General features: G+C 36.5%; 1 protein-coding gene across 2 annotated transcripts in view; it reads left to right on the plus strand.

Moving 5' to 3' along the window:
* The window catches only part of ADK (adenosine kinase), a 518,992-nt gene that overhangs the window by 230,150 nt on the left and 267,512 nt on the right, over window positions 1-21,330 (plus strand). For both annotated transcript variants that reach the window (XM_034662708.1, XM_034662709.1), the window contains exon 5: window positions 20,661-20,833. In XM_034662708.1, the coding sequence (XP_034518599.1) occupies window positions 20,661-20,833 (173 nt within the window). The remainder of the gene's footprint in view (window positions 1-20,660; window positions 20,834-21,330) is intronic.

Raw genomic sequence — 21,330 nt, forward strand, 5'->3', positions numbered from 1 at the left:
GGGTTATTTACACTTTCTGTGCCTCAGTTTCTTCATCTGTAAAAGGGGAATTATAAGTTTACCTACCTCATGGTTTATAATGAAGAGTGAGTTGTTTTCCTTAATATTGCAGAACTTAAGAATGTTTGTAAGTTTTCCTTTACTTTTGCAGATTGTGATATTATGTTTTTACCTCTTCAGTGTTTTTAGTGCTTTATTTAATTTTAGGATATAATTATACTGGCCATAACACTATTAAATAATGGCAGTGATAACATGCATCCTTCAGTAATATTAATAGGTGATATTTTTGGAAGCATTATTTTATTCTCATTTTATTCTTATTTTAAAATAAATATGCTGTTTTAGGAATATGTGATGCATAGGTTATAAATAAATGTTCGATATCTATTGATCTCTCTTTTGCTATCTATTGATTTGTTATTAAGCTACAATTCATCAAATACCTAATAAGTATCTACTTACTTGTCAAGTGCTAGGGATGCACTGGTGAGCAAAATATAAAAATTTCCTGTCATAGAGCTCATATTTTAGTGGAAGGGAGAAATATAATGAATGTAATATAGGAAGGAGTTAGAATAGGGATAAAAAGGAGAATGTGGTATTGGGAATGTTGGAACCAAAGAGGCATTTTACAATATTAAATGGGATGTATGGGAACAGTTTCCTTGAGAAGAGGAAATTTGAATACAGACTTTCAAGATGAGGGAAGAGCCATCTGGCTAGCTGGGGAAATCCAGTCTAGTAGAGATGTCAGCAGTTGCTAAGGGAGAGCATGCTTGGCATGTTTCAGAATCCTGCAAGGAGTTGAGTTTGGTTGGAGCAGAATACGACAAGTGCAGGAGATGAGGTTAAAGAGACAGCAGGAGATAAAGGAGAGTGACTTGATGCTGTAGGGCCTCATAGACTGATGTAAGGATATTTGCTTCTTAATGAATGATATGGAGAGCATTGCAGGATTTGAGCAAAGGAATGGTATTCACTGACTTAACTTTTTTTTTTTTTTGAGATTTTATTTATTTATTTGACAGAGAAACAGCGAGAGAGGAAACACAAGCAGGGGGAGTAGGAGAGGAAGAAACAGGATTCCTGCTGAGTAGGGAGCCCCGATGTGGGGCTCGATCCCTAAACCCTGGGATCATGACCTGAGCCAAAGGCAGACGCTTAACGACTGAGCCACCCAGGCATCCTGATTTAACATTTTAAAAGGAAAATGTCGAGGATGAAAGCAAGGAGATTAGGAAACTATTGCAACAATCCATGCAAGAGGTTATGGTAACTTAGATGGTTGATAGCAGTGGAATTAATGAAAAGTGGTTTGAAAGAAAGTGGTTAAAATCTGTAAATAATTTAAGGATAGAACCAGTAAGCTTTTTCAAAGGACTGGATAGGGATGTGAATAACACCTAACTGATCTTACTACTTCTACTTTTATATACAGTATAAAATCCTTTTATATATAGTAGCAAAAGTGATCCTTATTTAAATTTGATAATTTTGCTTTTTTGTTTAGACCCTTCTGTGACATCCTACTGTACCCTGAATAAGATTTATTCTCCTTCCCATCACCAGCAAGGTGTGCACAATCTGAAACCTGCATATTTTTCCAAATTTATCTTAGCTGCTCTCCATCTCCCTCACTGAGCTTTAGCCACACTGCTTTTCAGTTTTTTTTGAATATGCCAACCTCTTTCTTGCCTCATAAGATTTTGCACTTGGTATTTCTGTTTGGAAAATTTCCCCAACCCCTAAGCTCACTCTGTACCTGATTAGCTCATTTGCATATTTTATGTCTCAATTGGAATGTCCTTAGACAGTCTAGTTAAAGTAGATACTTTTCCTTGCCCCCTCTCTCACCCATTGTCCTTCTCAGCCATTTGTTTTTTTCCTTCATAGCATTTCTTACAGTTATTTTTCTGTTTAAAGTTTTTGTTTGTTATGCATTTTGTTTTGCTCTGTGTGGAATCTCCACGAGACAGCAACATGTCTGACTTGTTTAATTTTGTGTTCCAGTGCCAGCTTGGCACCTGGCCTATAGACCCATTCAATAAATAGCTTTAGATTTGACTGACTGATGAAATTAATGAACAAATGAATAAACAGTGTATTTACATTATATGCTAGGGTAACAGTCCTGGACATTACACCTAACTTAGATTTTAGTTCAATCTTGTTATTTTGATATTCTCCTTCTTTAATCAGCCATTGCCATATTGCTTATTTTAAGGTGGTCATAAGTGGTTCTTTATCACTAGAAGAATATTTCCTTATTGAAATTCATTTGGTTATTGTCTATGCAAATTCTTATATTTCAGAAGACAACTCTACTCATACAGTTATGCTACTTGTCAGGGAGATGGGTCAAAGGAAACATGAAACAGTAGCTTCAAAGACATCCCCGACCCCCACCCTGTTTTTTCCTTATCCTAAAGGAAGAAAGGGAAAAAGAGAAATCTATGGTGTGAGTTCAGGTTTACTACCATAAGTGTTTAAGAAAGGGCCCTGTTACCATGACAACAAATGCATGAATTTCAAGAGGAAAATTTTCAGCATATGGTACTGATAAAATTGTAGCAATCCTATTCTCTTAGTATAGAATTGCTCTTTGTCAAGTTAAAAAATATATTCTGAAAACCCCTGTTAAAATTAATTTTTAAATGTTTCTGTGATATCGTTTTCAAGTCACTTATTGTAACTTAAAATTAAACCAAAAGAATACACTTGCATAAGTCTGTCATGCAGAAAATTAAGCATTTGATTTGACATTAAAAATTATTTTTTCAGTCTGTGTTAGGTCTTTGCTTAAATGTAAATAAAGTGGTAAACAGTTTAATGTATTGGGAGTTTTTGACAACGGAAAACGACTTGCCACTTTATAGATTCCTTTGCCTTAAATGCTTTCTAACTCCGGTGGGGGAAAGCTGTTAAGCTTTAAGTGCTCTGTCATATTTGCAGGCTTTTATAGTAGAAGAGAACAGCAGTGAGCAATGGTGATGGAAAACGATGGCAGGTAGACTTAAAACACCATAAAGCACAGACGATTGTGTGTAATGCCCTGAATTGAATCCTTTTTGAATGAAATGATCAGCCATATGTGCCACCCTTATGGACCCTGTAAGAAGAGGAGAAGAAATGTGCCCTAATGCTAACTGTGCATGAAATTGCAGTGTTAGGAGATATTGACCAGATGTTTCAATCTCAACAAATAGCTTGTTATGTGACTGAGTGAAAATATCTTTGCTGCTTTGATCACATACACCTTGAAGGAAGGGGTAATTTAATAGAGGCTGTCATAGTTCATCATTGTCAATAAACTTTGACTTGACCTTTGCCTTATGTTTTTGATGTTGCTGCTGATAGGTGTTGATGGGCAGATGTTTACTGCCTTGAGGGATTTTGCTTTTTACAACATATATGTTAGAAATAGTAAAGGAGAAGGATTTTTCTGAATTCTTTTCTTGCTCTTTGGTTGTTAGTTGGCATGCTTCTCTGTGGATTTTGTAGAATTTCTGGGCAAATGCATCTGAGTGACAATCTTACCTCTAAAGACCACTGTGCTTTCTTTCAAAAGTTTTCTTACCCTCCTGCCTCTCTGTCCTAGTTTTAATTGGCCATGATAAAGTTCTATTTAGATTTTTTCTTTGATGTGTATACCATATATTCTTCAGTTCTTTTCATAGCTTGAAGTGATGGATCTTTTAGAAAATCACCATAATTTTATGACGGACAATGATAACCAGAGAAATTTAGCATATTGTTATTTCTAATTCACCATTGGCTAATTATGGTGGTTTTTAGCTAACCTTTGGTTTCATATGGTTTTTAGTGCAGTTTTTCTTAAGTTGCTAGGGGGAAAGTATTTGGAATATATGCAAAAAATCGTAATATGATTTTAGAAATTAATTTTAAATTATAATAAATATATGGGTGAATAAAAATGTCCTTTAAACCCCACAGCAGCTATCCATACCATCTCCTTTAATTTGAAGTTGCTTGGGCATTAGGGGAAGAAAAGGTATTCCTGAACCCTCTCAGGGTCCCTGGCTGCATCTGAAAATTAAACTGACAAAGCATACAGATTATTTAATACAAGTTTGTTGTAACACAGGGTCTTCATTAGAAAATGAAGGCCCAAAGAAGCAGTTTGACCTGAGTATTTTTATGCTGGGTCTGATGAAGAGTGGGAATTCTTTTAAAGATTTTATTTATTTATTTGTCACAGAAGAGAGAGCATAAGCAGGGGGAGTAGTAGGCAGAGGGAGAAGCAGTCTCTCTGCTGAGCAAGGAGCCCGATACGGGGCTCAATCCCAGGACCCTGGGATCATAACCTGAGCCAAAGGCAGATGCTTAAACAGCTGAGCCACCCAGGTATCCCAATAGTGGGAAATTTTGTAGAAATATGAATGAGAATATGAGGCCAATGTAGTAAAACTGGGGGAAATTTAGCAAGGCCTTTTTGTTAAGATTCTTTTGGTCCCTTTGTCTTTGGAGATGAGAGTACTCTTTTCCTCCAGATATAGGGAGAACCTCTCACGTGAAGGTTTTATGACCTGTTTCAGGGAAGAAGGGGAGGAAGATCAGAGTGACTGTCGTGCTGCTGCTATTTTCTCAAATTCCTTCAACCAGCATGCCATAATTTGGAGTAGCGTGTCCTGAACCCCATCAGCATATTGCCACATATTTACAACATCATTGCATTATATAAGGAAATTTAGTAATTTCACTTAATGTTGTGCAAATGCTGTATTGAATTCTGTTTCTGAAGACATTTTCCAGACTTTTTTGTTAAAAGATCAGATTTTTCCTTAAGAGATCTCTTTTTTTTTTTTTTTAAAGATTTATTTATTTATTTGACAGAGACAGAGACAGCCAGCGAGAGAGGGAACACAAGCAGGGGGAGTGGGAGAGAAAGAAGCAGGCTCCTAGCAGAGGAGCCTGATGTGGGGCTCGATCCCAGAACGCCGGGATCACGCCCTGAGCCGAAGGCAGATGCTTAACCGCTGTGCCACCCAGGCGCCCCTTAAGAGATCTCTTTTTATTCTAACATAAAAGAAAGATTTTAGTGTGTGTAAACAAGAAATTAAAGGAAAAGTATGTGTGATTTTTAAAATCTTGGGAGAATATAGAAGTAGAATGTGTACTATGCATTTGTTAGAAATCTTGTTGCATAAAGCCTTCTGGTGAAAGTCAGATTGAGTAAAAACCTGAAGCTTTTTATAACACCATATTTAGGCACTGTGTTATTTTTTGTCACCTAGTTTTGGAGACCTTTGAAATAAATCTAGGCTACTTTTTTTTTTAAAGATTTTTATTTATTTATTTGAGAGACCACACTGAAAGAGCATGAGCTGGGGGCGAGGGGTTGGGGGAGAGGGAGAAGCAGGTTCCCCACTGAACAGGGAGCCCAACACAGGACTCCATCCCAGGATCCTGGGATCATGATCTGAGCCAAAGGCAAATACTCAACTGACTGAGCCACCCAGGTGCCCCAGGCTATTTATTTTTGATAGTTAAAGAGATGAAGTATAAGTTTCAGATAATATGTTAATTAAAAAATGTAATTTATACATTATTTTTTATTCTAGATTAATAGCTTTGTATTAAATGGTTTTCTCGGTTAATTTGGCACAGTTCTGTAACTTTGTTACTCTTCTGCTTAAAAAGAAAAAGGATTCCTCCCTGGTTGTGGTTGTGTTTTCCCTGTACCCCCCTATACCCTCCGTGTTGGTGTGGATGGCCTAGTCCCTTTTGGGAAACTGATGACGTCTGTGAATCCTTTCCTCTGAAAAATACATCAAAATTTCCTCACAATTTCTGGGAGTTCATAGATTACTCCCTTCCTCCCACGCAGACTTAACCTGATAGGGGCCCATGGACCTCAGTCTACAGATCTCTTTAGAAAATAAAATTCAAACTCCTTCTTAGTATTCTAAATATTTAACAATTTGTCTTTGAAATAACAATAGTGTTATTGATGCCAACATAATAATTTCAATAGTAGTAATTATAATAATAGTTAAAATTTATTCTGTGCCAACTTTGTCAGGTCCTATGCTGAACCTTTAATGTGGATTAATATTTATATTAATGACATCTTTATGTAGAATATATTCAGTAGGCATTTATTGTGTGCTTGAGAAAGTACTGTATCTTTAGAGTACAGATTGAAGGAGATTGTATGCATTTTTATTCTCTTTAAGACCTTTTATTCATTTTCTTTCATTGCATTTATAAGGTACCGAAATGTTTTGGGAATACTGAATTAACTTTTAGTTCTCTACTGTCAATAGTCTTGTTTTTGCTTCTGTCATCCTTATTTTTGTAAAAATTAACTGTCCTTCCCCAGGGCCTACCATGTCCCTTAATTTCTACAAGTTTCAGCTTGGACATCGTTTCTTATATTTCCCTTACGAAATCTTTTTTGGCCATTCCCCAAAGTCTAAGATAGGTGCTACTCCCATGTGCTGCAGTAGCTTTCTCTATATATTTTATAATAAATAGTAATGTACTTTTTATTGAAGTATAATTGATATACAATGTTATATTAGTTTCAGGTGTACAACATATAAGATTCAGCAATTCTATACGTTACTCAGTGCTCACCACAAGAAGTGTGATCATTACGTGTCACCATAAAATGTTACTACAATATTACTGACTCTTTTCCTTTTGTTGTAACAAAAGGATGTTTCCTTTTGATGGAAACATCTCCATGACTTATTTATTTTTATAACTGGAAGTTTGTACCTCTTAATCTCCTTTATCTATTTCACCCATCCCTTCACCCTTGTCCCCTCTGGCAACCACCAGTTCTCTGTATTTAAGAGTTTGATTTTTGCTTATCCATCTGTTCTGCTTTTTAGATTCCACATATAAGAGAAATCACATGGTATTTGTTTTACTCTGTCCAACTTACTTAGGATACTTTCTGGGTCTATCCATGTAATTGCAAATGGCAAGATCTCATTTGCTGAGTAATATTCCATTGTGTGTGTGTGTGTGTATGTATGTGTATCCATTCATCTGTTGATGGGCGTTTGGGTTGCTTCCGTATCTTGGCTATTGTAAATAATGCTGCAATAAAACTAGAGGTGCCTATACATTTTTGAATTAATGTTGTCATTTTCTTTGGGTAAATACCCAATAGTGGGATTACTGGATCATATGATATTTGTATTTTTAATATTTTTTAAAAGATTTATTTATTTTAGGGGCACGTGGGTGGCTCTTCAGTTAAGTGTCTGACTCTTGATTTCTGCTTTGGTTGTGATCTTAGGGTCCTAGGATCCACCACTGCAAGAGGCTTGGCAGGGAGTATGCTTGAAGATGCTCTCTCTCCCTCTCCCACTGCCCCTCTCTCCCTGCTCTTTCTCTCTCAAATAAATAAGTGAATCTTTTTTAAAAAATGTTTTATTTATTTTGGAGAGAGAGGAGGAGGGAGGGGCAGAGGGAGAGGGAAAAAAGACTCCTAAGCTGAGCCAACCGCAAGTCTCCATCTCACGACCCTGAGATCACTACCTGAGCTGAAATCAAGTGTCGGACACCCAACCGACTGTGCTACCCAGATCCCCATCTATTTTTAGTATTTTGAGAAACTGCCATACTTTTTTCCACAGTGGTTGCGCCAATTTACATTCCCACCATTGGTGCATAAGGGTTCCCTTTTCTCCGCATCCTTACCAACTCTTATTCCTTGTCTTTTTAATACTGGCCATTCTGACTGGTGTGAGGTGTTACCTCATGTGGTTTTGATTATGCATTTCCCTGATTAGTGATGTTGAGCATTTTTTCATGTGTCTGTTGGTCATCTGTTGGTTTGTCTTTTTTGAGAAAATGACTATTCAGGTCCTCTGCCCATTTTTTAATCAGATTGTTTGGGTTTTTTGATGTCAAGTTGTGTATGTTCTTTATATATTTTGCATATTAACCCTTTATCGGATATATCATTTGCAAATATATTCTGCCATTCAGCAGGTTGTCTCCTTGTTTTGTTGATGGTTTCTTTTTTGTGTGTGCAGAAGTTTTATTTTGGTGTAGTCCCAATAGCCTATTTTTGTTTTTGTTTCTCTTGCCTGAGGAGACATATCCATAAAGATGTTGCCAAGGCCAATGTAGAAGAAGTGACTGCACTGTAGGGCAGGGCTTGCTCTCTGCACAGCGGGCTAAGAGGCTCAGCTGCAAGAAGTGTGCGCGCACTGGTGTGTGGGCCTATCTTTTCCCCTCCCCAGACCAGGAGCCACTTTGGAGTGGCGCATGTCCAGGCAAGGCCTGCCTACAGGGTGTGGTGAGGCAGGGTCACTTTGGTAGGACCAGCTCTATGGGAACACACTGGGTTGGGGGCACAAGGTGCTAGCAAGGTAGATGGAGAGTATTGGTACTAGCTTCTGAGAGCCCCCAATTATCCAGGCTGAGGAGAGAGGGAGAGACAAGGTGCGTGAGGGAAATCTTTTGAAGGTCCCTGTGTCTCAGACACATATTCTTTTTTTTTTTTTTTAAAGATTTTTATTTATTTATTTGACAGAGATAGAGACAGCTAGCGAGAGAGGGAACACAAGCAGGGGGAGTGGGAGAGGAAGAAGCAGGCTCATAGCAGAGGAGCGTGATGTGGGGCTCGATCCCATAACGCCGGGATCATGCCCTGAGCCGAAGGCAGACGCCCAACCACTGTGCCACCCAGGCGCCCCTCAGGCACATATTCTAACATTAGTCGTCATATCTCCTTCAAGGTGCTTTTCAGACTGCTGCTTCTGTGCTGTGTCCTGGGCTGAGTTTTTCAGTGTACTGGCTCTTTAAGGGTATGGACTCAGTTAACTATTGCCCTTTGGCTTTCCTGGAGTTAAGGCCCACTGGTTTTGAAAGCTAGATGTTATGGAGAGTTGTCTTCCCAGGTTAGGTCCCCAGTGCTGGGTGTGCCTGGTGTGAGGTTTGGTCTGCTTGCTTTTCCATGCTTGTGACGTCTGTCTTATTTGTGGCTAGTCACACAGGGGATTTGGTACCAACCACCTCTCCCACTTTTTTTTTTTTTTTGGCGGGGGGGGNTTTTGGCGGGGGGGCGCCTGGGTGGCTCAGTCAGTTAAGCATCTGCCTTCAACTCAGGTCATGATCCCAGAGTCCTGGGATCGAGCCCTACATCAGGCTTTCTGCTCAGCAGGAGCCTGCTTCTCCCTCTCCCTCTGCTTGCCGCCTCCCCTGCTTGTGCTCTCTCTCTTTCTCTCTGTCAAATAAATGAATAAAATCTTAAAAAAAAAAAAAAGAATGATATATTTATTTGGGGGGGGGCGTGAGTGGGGGAAGGGCAAAGGGAGAGGGGGGAAAATCCTCAAGCAGCCTTTCCACTGAGCATGGAGCCCGATCCGAGGCTCAGTCCCAGGACCTTGAGATCACGATCTGACCAGAAATCAAGACCAGGTCACCTAACTGACTGTACCACCCAGGTGCCCCCTCCTACCCTTTTTAATGTGCTCTTCTCTCTAAGATCCTCAGGATCCTCCTATTCCGTCATCTTCCCCAAAACTCCTCAATGGTAATGTACTTTTTTTGGGTAATTTTTATATAACCCTAAACTGTAAACTTAGAAGAAGAGAGGATTATGCCTTTTCTGTTCATTCATTCATTTGACAGATACTTAAGTATATGGAATATGGAGTCACCCTTCTAGATAAAGAAATGTACACTGTAGGTCTTTCACAGAAGCCAGGAAAACAAGTGTGTTGAACAGGAATTTATAATTAAGTAGAATTGATACACTTTGTGGTGACAAAATAAAACATGGGCATTTAGTGTTCAAGAATAGCTTACCCAAGACAGTGAGGCCTATAATCTAAGCTAGAAAGAACAAGAGATAAAATATGAATGGAATGAGCATATGAATGGAATGGTGCTAGAACGTTGCGTTCCAGAGAGTGAATACCTTTAGATGAACTTGGAGAGGCAGTTGGTGGTTCAGTCCTAAAATTATTTATTTTGAACTCTGCTTGAAGGATGTTTTTGAACTATAACTCAAAGTATAGTGCATTGGAAGGGAGCAGAGCTTAAGGCAGGGAGTTGAATCTCTATATTGTACACCTGAAACTAATACAACACTGTTAACTGGAATTACAATAAAAAATTTAAAAAATAATAAACACACACGTAAGAACTGAAGGCAGAGGGACCTTTTACAAATGGTCGTGGAGGTTAGAGTGGGGAGAAGAATGGGGCATGATTGCTAATGGACACAGTTTTCTTTTTTTAAAGATATTTATTTATTTATTTATTTATTTATTTATTTATGGAGCACGTGCACACACATGAGTGGGAGGAGGGGCTGAGGGAGAAGCAGACGCCCCACTGAGCAGGGAGCTGGATGTGGGGCTCAATTCTGGGACTCTGGGATCATGACCTGAGCTGAGGGTAGACATTTAACCAACTGAGCCATCTGGGGGCCCCTGGACACAGGTTTCTTTGAGGAGACATGAAGTGTCCTGGAGTTAGATAGTGCTAATGGTTGCACAGGATTGTGAATTTATAAGGAACAACTGAACCATACTCTTTCAAGTGGTAACTTTCATGGTATGTCACTATATTTCAACAAAAATTTTCAAAGAAACTTTAACAGTAGTCTAATTGAGAGAAGATGGTGGCTTGCACTTAGGTGGTAATAATGGAGATAGAAGTAGAAATGTCCAGATTTAGTGGCAAAATAGGGTCATGGGCATTTGGATATTCAGGTCAGTAATCTGAAGACAGGTTTAAACTAAAAATAGAGGTGAGGAGTCTCAGTGTATAGATGGGAATTTAAACCGTGGGGATAGATTAGATCATATCTAGGAAAAGGGTGTAGGGTGAAAAGGGCAGCTAATCCTTGGATGCAGGCCTGCAACATACCAAGGGATAGGGAAAAGAAAGGAAGCCTACAAAAGAGATAGAGAAATGCTGCTTATCCATTATTTACTATAATAATGTCCATCAATACTATTTAACAGGCACTACTATAGGCACTTGGCTTCTCTTATTTAATTCTCACAATAATTCTGTAAGAAAAGCTCTGATAGGGTATATAATTTATTGTCACACAACTGGATGAATTTATATACAGCTGAGTCTAATGTTTATGCTTTTTTCTTAGTAGGCCAAAGTTTCCTAAATTTTTTTCTGAGAAATAAATGTTAATAGGTATTTAACAAGAAAAGTAACTAAAGATTGTTGGGGCTAATAGTAGGACTATCACAAATCAATTTTTATTAATAGGACACCTGCTAACAAGGGAAACAGCAGTTTTGTCAGGAAAGGAGCGTAACATACTAGTTATTGAGAGAGAATAGGTTCTTTAATAATATTTATGAAAATTTTGTTTCACTGTGTCACTTGGTATCATAGCAGTCATCTGAGACGATCAGCCCTTTAAGCCATGTGATAAATGCTGTTTTCCTAGCCAATTATTTCAATTTTGATTTCCTTATAAACCTTTGCAATCTGCTTATTGCTGTTATTTCCCAGCTGACATTTAATTTCTTTTCGTTGTGGTTTACAGTTTTCCTGAAATTCCTCATTGGGTTTTCTGATTCAAAATTGCTTATCTTTGGCTTAGCCTACAGCTGTTTTAGTATCATTATTTTAGTGTCATTCTTCATTATTCTATTATGAATTGAATTAAAATACATAAGCATGATCTTAGAAGTGACTGGCTCTTGAGCATCATTGTCAGGTATATTGCCCTAAATACTGCATTAGGTGGCAAAAAGGAAATTCATCTGGAAGGTAAAGTTAATATTACTAGAAATCCTTCTCTTTTTTTCCTTTTTATTAAAAAGATTTATTTATTTACTGTAGAGAGAGAGAGAGAGAGAGCACGTGCATGTACCAGTGGGGGGAGGTGAGGTAGAGGGAGAGGGAGAGAAATCCTCAAACAGACTCCTTGCTGAGTGTGGAGCCTAACACAGGGCTCTCTATCCAGGACCCTGAGATCATGACCTTTGCCAAAACCAAGAGTTGGGCGCCTAACTGAGCCACCCAGGTGCCCCTAGAAGTCTTTCTATAAGTTGTTAAAGGCTGTTGATATGAAACTTTAATGTGTCATTTATTCAGCATCTATTTAAATTCAGTTGTAAATTTTCTCCTTCTGCTTCCTTACCTTAATGAAGCATCATCTCTTATCTTATTCCTTTGTTCAAAACCCCACATGTGCACCCTTCGACCTACAAAATGCTGCCTCAACTTCTTTTTTTTAGGTTTTATTAATTTATTTTTTAAATAATCTTTACACCCAGCGTGGGACTCAAACTCACAACCCCTAGATCAAGAGTCACATGCTCTGCTGACTGAGCCAACCAGGTGCCCCTGCTGCCTCATCTTCTTAAAGTGGCATTTAATGATCTGGCCTGGATCATCTTTTCTCATAGTCATCCCTCCCACATAGCGCTCTGTCATTATATTCCTAATAGTTCTTTATTTCTCTTTTTCGTTGTTTTTGTTAACACTATACTCTTTTATTTTCCAATCTGTATGCTAAAGGCCCCTTGAGTTCTATAACAAACCCACATTGGGTCCACAGGGTATTTTAAATTTTCTAGCGAAACAGTGACACCTATCAGAAAGAGTATGAACCACTAGCTCCAGATATTTCGGTTTTAACATTAGAATTGCTACATTCCTTCGGTGGTATCAGATACTCTACAAAACTGGGTTTTGGGTGGTAAAAAAGAAAAAAAATCTTAAGTACCGCACAAGAATCAGTATGAAACAGGAAATGGAGTTGGTGGCCCTCAATCTGATTCCAAGGTTTGAGAATTTTACGGTGCGTGACATGTGCTAAACTGTTAGGAAATAAATAACTTATTAAGTTGTTTGGAACTAGCTACTTAATACACAGAATTTCTTTTGCCTTAGGAACACCATGATAAAATTCCTAAGATAGGAAAGGAGGCATGTACTCAGTGCCTCTACTTTCTTTCCAGTTTATAGCCATTTTTGAATATTATACGCATTCTTCATACATAAATTGATCAAGTCACCTGTCTCCAGAAGCCTTTTCTGATCCCCTCAGCTGCAATTAATCTCCCTCCTGGGTCTTTTCTGTTGACATTCTGCTTTTACTGTTGCTTTTAAAATTGAAATCAACTAATTCGCATATTTATTTAAAGTTACCAGTTATGACTGTGGCTTTCTTGATCTCCATTTAAGTGTACTTACAACATAGTGTGAGGCCTTTCATTCTGTATAAAAGAGATCCCACTATAATAAGTATCATTTACTGAACTAAATTACATGGCTTGTTAGTCTGTTTCTAATTCTTGAAACTTCCTTATAAGATCATAGGTTATATTATCCACATTTTATATTTGAAGAAATTGGGGTTTAGCGATATTGGCTTACTTCACGTTGACATACCTCCCAACCTTTGACTCTTCTAGTTCCCTTTCCTTTACTGTTGATTTATAGAACCAGCTTTTTGGTATCTTTAGAAATCTTATTAAGGTACCGATTGGGATTGCAACAGATCTATGAATCAGGCTGGGGAGAATTGCTTTCTTAAGAATATTGAGTTTTCTAATCCATGCATTTAGTATAGCTCTCCATTTATATAGTTTTTTCCCCCCTCAGCAAACTTTGTAGTGTTTTATGTATAGGTCTTTCACACATTTTCTCAAATTTTTCCCAGTGTGTTTCATTTTTAATGTGATCATAAATGACAGTATTTTCTTAATTTTAATTTTCAACTGTTCCTTGATAGTATGTAGAATTACATTAGATTTTTGTATATTGCTACTGAATCCTGAGACCTTGATAAACTCAGTTTTTAATCCTGAGGCATTTATGTAGATTCCTTGTGATATCATACATTCCTTAAATATGCACAGGTTGGATGGAGTTCAGCCAGAGCCTCAAGAGTTATGATTTTAGCACACTCAGAAACTTTTTTTTCACAATTTCTAGTCTCTTGACTCTCCTTGAACACTTATCTCCGTCTCCTCATTTCACTAGAATGCCTGGGTCTGTTTGGCTTCTTTCTCCCCACATCACAGTCTGGAAATTGCCTACTGGCAGAGAGCCTACCTGATGTAAGGGCCTACCTTGTTTCTTTTTTACTGGAGATCACAGTCCTGCTTTGTCTTTGTCCTGTATCTGAAAGTTCTGTGCTTGTTTCCTTTTGGTTTTGTTTCCTAGTTATTCACAACATACATGCAATTCTGGACTCTTTTAGGAGTGATAAAGATAGGTGTTTAAGGATGTACTGCACATACATAAAGACAAGCTGAGCAATTTGTTTTAGCTAAAAGGAGCAGCAAAATAAGAGGTTATGAAAAGGGTTGAATCTCTTTTCTGGAGAATCTGAAAATGTAGTGGTGTGACTATATTAGGGACACTGTCACTTTCTTCTTCTCATCCTCTACTAGACATGCATTGTTTATTGACTGGTTGTCAGAATGGTAGGATTGGTGAGGTATTGGTAATACATTGTGTTTGAGATAAAGTTAGAGAATTTAAAATTTTAATAAAACTCATCAAAGTAATTTATAAACTTTTAAAAAATGATTTTTAATTTATTTCAGCTTTCTGATTATAACATCTTTAATTACTCAGCTAGGTTATTAAGCGCTTTGAAGCAGTGAACCTGGCTTCTATTAGTTCTGGGTGTTTACTCGGCCTAGTAAACATTCACAATGGATTGACAAACTTAAATGGAAATCACTGATCAAGAGTAAAGTTCTCATATTTTTGTCAGTGTCCCAATATACTAATATCAGAAATAAGATGTTAGCCAATTTCCTCTGATGAAATAGTCCATGATGGAATTATAACAAAACCTGATGAATATTTCTATTATTTTTCATTTCTTGTCTTGCAGGTTAAGTAATATCCATTGGTAATGAAAGAGTTACAAGTCAGATTTAAGCCTGGATATCACCCAGTTTGAACTACAGTTTTGTTTTTTACACTACACTACAGTTTGAACACGTAAACTTTGATTCAGTTAGGCTTAATTACATTATAATGGCTTCGCTTTCACTGAATGGAGTTTCCCATTATTTTGATGGCATATTGTTATTTAAATAATCATACTAAAGTTTGTTATTGATTTAGTTTTTGTATTTTACCACATAAAACAGACATGGTTGATCATTTAACCATGCTTTCTACCTGAAAAAATATATATATCCATTCATCCATTGAAGGACACTTAGGTTGCTAACATGTCTTCGCTATTGTTAATAATGCTATGATCATGAGGCTACGAATATCTTTTTGAATTATTGTTTTCATTTCTTTTGGATACAGTCCCAGAATAGAACTGGTGGATCATATGGTAGTTCTATTTTTAAATTTTTTTTAACTTTCCTTTTTTTTTTTTTTTTAAAGTAATCTCTACATCCAACATGGGGCTCAAACTCATGAACCCAGGAGATCGGTTTGCATGGTCTACCAACTGAGCCAGCCAGGAGACCCCCTATTTTTAATTTTTTGAGGAACTCCAAACTGTTTTTCATAGTAGCTGTACCAATTTATATTCCCACCATTAGTACATAAGAGTTCTCTACATCCACACCATAATTGTTATTTCTAATCTTTTTGATAATGGCCTTTTTTCTTTTCTTTTTTTTTTTTTTAGAGCAGGGGAGGGCGGATGGGCAGAGGGAGAGAGAGAATCCTTAGCCCTGAGGCGGGACTCTGTCTCACGACCCTGAGATCACAACCTGAGCTGAAATCAAGTGTTGGGTGCTTAACAACTGAGCCACTCAGGCACCCCAATAATACCCATTCTAACAGGCATGAGGTGATATCTCACTGTGATTTTAATTTGCATTTCTCTAATGATTAGCAGTGATGAGCATCATTTCATATACCTGTTGGCCAATTATATATTTTCTTTGGAAAAATGTCTATTCAGGTCCTTGGCCTATTTTAAATTTGATTATTTGTTTTTCTGCTGTTGAGTTTTATGGGTTCTTTATATGTTTTGGATATTAAGCCCTTATCAGATATATGGTTTACAAATATTTTTTCCCATTCCATAGGTTGTCTTTTCACTTTGTTGAAGGTTTCTTTTGCAATGCAGAAGATTTTTAGTTTGATGTAGTCCCACTTGTTTATTTTCGACATTGTTGCTTGTGCTTTAGTTGTGATTTCCAAAAAGTCATTTCTAAGACCCATGTCAAGGAGGTGTTTTTTCCTATGTTTTCTTCAGAGTTTCATGACTGGAGGTCATACATTTAAGTCTTTAATCCACTTCACGTTAATTTTTTGAGTGTGTAAGTTAGGGGTCAAGTTTCGTTCTTTTACATGTGAATAGTAAATTTTGTCAGCACCATTAATTGGAGAGGCTGTCTTTTCTCCCTTTAGTATTTTTGGCTCCCTTGTCAAATATCAGTTGCCCATATATGTTTGGGTTTATTCCTGGGCTCTTGGTTCTGTTGGTTTGTTTTTATGCCAGTACCATGCTGTTTTAATTACTATAACTTTATAGTATAGCCTTAAATTAAAAAAAATGTGACACCTCTTGCTTCTGACCTTCTTTCTCAGGATATTTTTGGGTATTTGGGGTCTTTTCTTATTCCATCTAAATTTTAGGATTGTTTATTTCTGTAAAAAAAAGGCCATTGGAATCTTGAACATGGGATTCCTTTATGTTTATCTGTGTCTTGCTGATTTCTTTCATCAGTATCTTGTAGTTTTAAGAATAGAGATCTTTAACCTCCTCGATTAACTTTATTCCTAACTATTTTATTGTTTATTTGCTACTATTGTAAATGGAACTGATTTTTAAAATTATTTTTCAGAGAATTTGTTGTTAGTGTATAGAAATGCCACTGATTTTTGTGTGTTTATTTTGTATCTTACAACTTTACTGAATTGATTAGTTCTAGCTTTTTTTTTTTTTTGGTTGATTTTCTATATATAAAATCACATCATCTGTAAATAGAGATTTTACTTCTTCCTTTCCAGTAATGATGCCTTTTTTTTTTTTTTTCTTGCCTGATTACTCTAGCTAGGATTTTCAGTACTGTTTTAAATAGGAGTGGTGAGAGTGGGCATTCTTGTCTTTTTCCCGATCATAGAGATAAAGCTTTTAATCTTTCAACATTGAGGATGTTGTTAGCTTTGGGCTTATTATATATGGCCTTTATATTGTAGAGATATTTTTTTATGCTTAATTGTTTATTGTTAATCTCTTACTGTGCATAATTTATAAATTAAACTTTAAAATGGATATGTATGTATAGGAAAAAATCATTATATATATAGGGATCAGTACTATCAGCTTTTTCAGGCATCTGCTGGGGATCTGGGACCATATCTTCTGCAGAAAAAGGGAGACTACTGTAATTATCAATAGGTATGGACTTACTGTTGCCATTTATTAATTATTTCTTGATTGTTTTGTAGATATGTTGTTCCTTATTTTTTACCCTGTGGTCATTTTTCATGTTTTGATGTCTTTCAGTAACAGTATGCTTTGACTTTTTTATCATGTTATTTTGTATAATTGCTACAAGTTTTCCCCTTGTGGTTACCATGAGGCTTACATAAAATATGTTAAAATTATAACACTCTATTTTAAGCCAATAACAACTTAACTTCATTAGAATTCCTAAATTTTACACTTTTACTTCTCTTCCCCCTCACACTTTAGGTTATTGCTGTTACAATTTGCATATATATTTTTTAAGATTTTATTTATTTATTTGACAGAGAGAGACAGCCAGCAAGAGAGGGAACACAAGCAGGGAGAGTAGGAGAGGAAGAAGCAGGCTCCCGGTGGATCAGGGAGCCCAGTGCGGGGCTCGATCCCAGTACCCTGGGATCACGCCCTGAGCCGAAGGCAGACGCTTAACAACTGAGCCACCCAGGCGCCCGGACAATTTGCATATTTTTATATTGTGTAACTAATTACAGATTATTGTGTTTATGGTTATTTTTACTACAGTCATGTTTTTAAACTTAAACTGAAGTTTTAAGTGAATTATGCACCACAATTACCTAATTACAGAATCTAACTTTGACAGCATATTTACCACTACCAGTTAGTTTTATGCTACCTTCTTATATTATTATGATGTTAATTAGCATCCTTTCCACTCAAAGAACTCCATTTAACATTTCTTATAAGCTAGATCTAGTGGTAATGAACTCCCTCACCTTTTGTTTGGGAAAGTCTTTATCCCTCCTTCATTTCTGAAGGACAGATTTGTTGGATATAGAAATCTTGATTAACAGGTTTTTTTTTTCTTTTAATACTTTGAATTTTTCATCTCATTTTCCCCTGGCCTGTAAAGTTTCTGTTGAGAAATCCACCCATATTCATATGGGGGTTTTCTTGTATATAACTTCTCTCTTTTCTTTTGCTGCTTCTAAAATTCTTTGTCTTTAACTTTTGACAATGTAATTGTAATGTGTCTCAGTGTAGCCCTATTCATATTCAACCTGTTTGGGTTTTGGGGGGCATCATGGATCTGGATGTCCATTTCTATTTCTGTGTTCAGGAAGTTTTCGGCCATTATTGCTTTAAATATTCTTTCTGTCCTTTTTCTCTTCTCCTTCTGGAATTCTCATAATGCGAAAATTCTTTCTTTCTTTTTCTTTTGTTTTTGTTGAGAGGAAGGGGGAGGGGCAGGAAGAGAGGGAGAGAAAGAGGATTTTAAGCAGGCTCCATGCCTAGTGCGGACGGAGCCTGACATGGGGCTTGATCTCACAAGCGTGAGATCACAATCTGAGCTGAAATCAACAGTCAGATGCTTGACCGACTGTGCCACCCAGGCACCCCGTTATTTAAGTTCTTTTTCACTCTTTTTCATTCTTTTGTTTCCTTTTGCTCTTTTGAGTCAATAATTTCAAATGTTCTATTCTCCAATGTTTTTTGGTTTTTGTTCCTTATATTAGTATATTGAAGAGTAATAGTATATTGAAAGTTATTTGCATTTTTTCTATTGGATTATGTTACAATTTTATATTTTCTTTGATTTGTTTCTGTGCATTCAACTTTATCACTGTTTTCCACTGACTTTAAACTTCAAATTGATTTGCACTTTCAAAAAATGTACAGTTTTAGCATTTCAAAATGCTGCTTTATGTGTAGTGGCACATTCAGAGAAACCTTTCTTCTGTTTGTTTCTTTATTCCTTTCCCACCCACTCTGATAGAAAAACATTTTTCATTAGTTCATGGTTTATTCTCTGCGTTTCTTTTTATAAAATAAGCAAATTTAAAATTATGTATAAATTCTAAAAGATATATATGATTTTAATTCTCACTGTCTCTTTAAACATACATGCACACATACAGGCACACTTTTGAATTTCTGGTCTTTTTTTTTTTTTTTTTTTTTTTTGATCTTCAGAAAAGATCCTGGCAATTACTCTATATAAATGTAGTACTCTGTATAGCTTATCGTTGTTTGATTGTTTTTTAAGTTGCTGTGTGATGCTCCACTGAGGGGATTTATCAGTTTATTCAACCAGTCTTCTATGGATGGGCATTTAGGTTGTTTCTAACTTTTTGGCATTACAAATGATGTCTCAGTGAGTACTTATGCATATGTTGTTTCATATTTGTGGACATATATCTTCAGAACAAATTCCTAAACAGTTATTATATATTTATCTTACAGTTTTCTTTGTTACTTTTTGTTTCTTTGTCCCTTTAACTCTCAAATATACATGCATTTCTTTTATAATTCAAATATTTGAGAATGTGGTTAAGATTGTGATTTCTTTTGACTTAGTATATGGGGTATTTTGCTCATACAGGTTTTCGAAACAAACAAACAAACAAAACAGATGACGGTTTTAGAATAGCTAATGTAAGTATTAGAAATCTCAGGAATTTGAGATAATTATGAAAGATAATCGTTCATGGTATATTTTAAGATATACATTTTAAAAGCAACCCACTGCCAATTTATAGCAAGGAAATTAAAGTTTGATACTACTGAAAGACTGAGATATTAGAATTTTTAACACTAAAGCAACCCACTGCCAATTTATAGCAAGGAAATTAAAGTTTGATACTACTGAAAGACTGAGATATTAGAATTTTTAACGCTATTTTTGAATTTTTAAAACAATTTATTAGATTTAAGCATAGTTTAGCTTAATTTACATATGAATTACAACAAGTATGAAAATAATAGTGACCACCACAGCTAGTATATATCGTTTGCTGTATGCTGGATACAGTGTTCAACAGTGTATATACATTAAGTTATTTAGTTTCATTCTCAACAACCTCATGAGGTGTACTTATATATTTTTCCATTTATAGGTGGGGAAAATGAGGTATAGAAATGTTTAGTGACATGCTCTTACTCAGATAGGTAATAATTAGCAGAGGCAAGATTTGAACCCAGACAGTCTTCAGTATAGATTCTGGCTTTTAATGACAATGCTACTCTAGTTCTGTTGGGATTCACTCTTATTTTTCTGTATCAAGGTAGTATTGACCTAGAGTCTATGTGACTAGATTCTGAGTTCTTAACCCCACTATGCTCTATTTCTTTCCCTGAAAGTATTATAATAAGATTTTATGGGGTTGTTATATCAAATTTGTTATCCTAAGCATTAGTACAGGATTGGAATTCCATTCATAACAGCCACAGCCATCTGCCAAAGCATCCCTTTTATGCCACCATTCTATGTGTACCATATTTCTAAGCCATTAAAATTATTTGTGTTCCTGTTTTTCAGTGGATGATTCAGCAGCCATACAAAGCAGCAACATTCTTTGGCTGCATTGGGACAGATACATTTGGAGAGATCTTGAAGAAAAAAGCTGCTGAAGCCCATGTGGATGCTCATTACTATGAGCAAAGTGAGCAAACAACGGGAACTTGTGCTGTGTGCATCACTGGTAGCAACAGGTCAGTGTAATATCAAGGAAAGGTTTGTTCCAACTGGATATTTAAACAATCCTAAAATCTGAATTCCAATCTGGATTTGGAATTTAGATCTCATGTTTTTAATTGCTTTCAATGTTTTAATAACTCTTCTTATGTCATTTTTCTCTAAAAAAAAAAATGCCCTTGTTGTACCTGCTTTTGTATTCATGAGGCATGTGGAAGGAAAGCTTTGAGATTATCCATTCCCCTAATTTTTGTAATTAGGATCAGAAAAGGGAAATAAGGAAAACATTTTTTTTTAAAGATTTTATTTATTTATTTGACAGAGAGAGAGACAGCCAGTGAGAGAGGGAACACAAGCAGGGGGAGTGGGAGAGGAAGAAGCAGGCTCCCAGTGGAGGAGCCTGATGCGGGGCTCAATCCCAGAACGCTGGGATCACACCTTGAGCCGAAGGCAGATGCTTAACAACTGAACCACCCAGGCACCCCAGGAAAACATTTTTTTCAGTGCTTGTAGT

The sequence above is a fragment of the Ailuropoda melanoleuca genome, chromosome 6, assembly GCF_002007445.2.
Source record: "Ailuropoda melanoleuca isolate Jingjing chromosome 6, ASM200744v2, whole genome shotgun sequence".
Taxonomy (NCBI): Eukaryota; Metazoa; Chordata; class Mammalia; order Carnivora; family Ursidae; genus Ailuropoda; species Ailuropoda melanoleuca.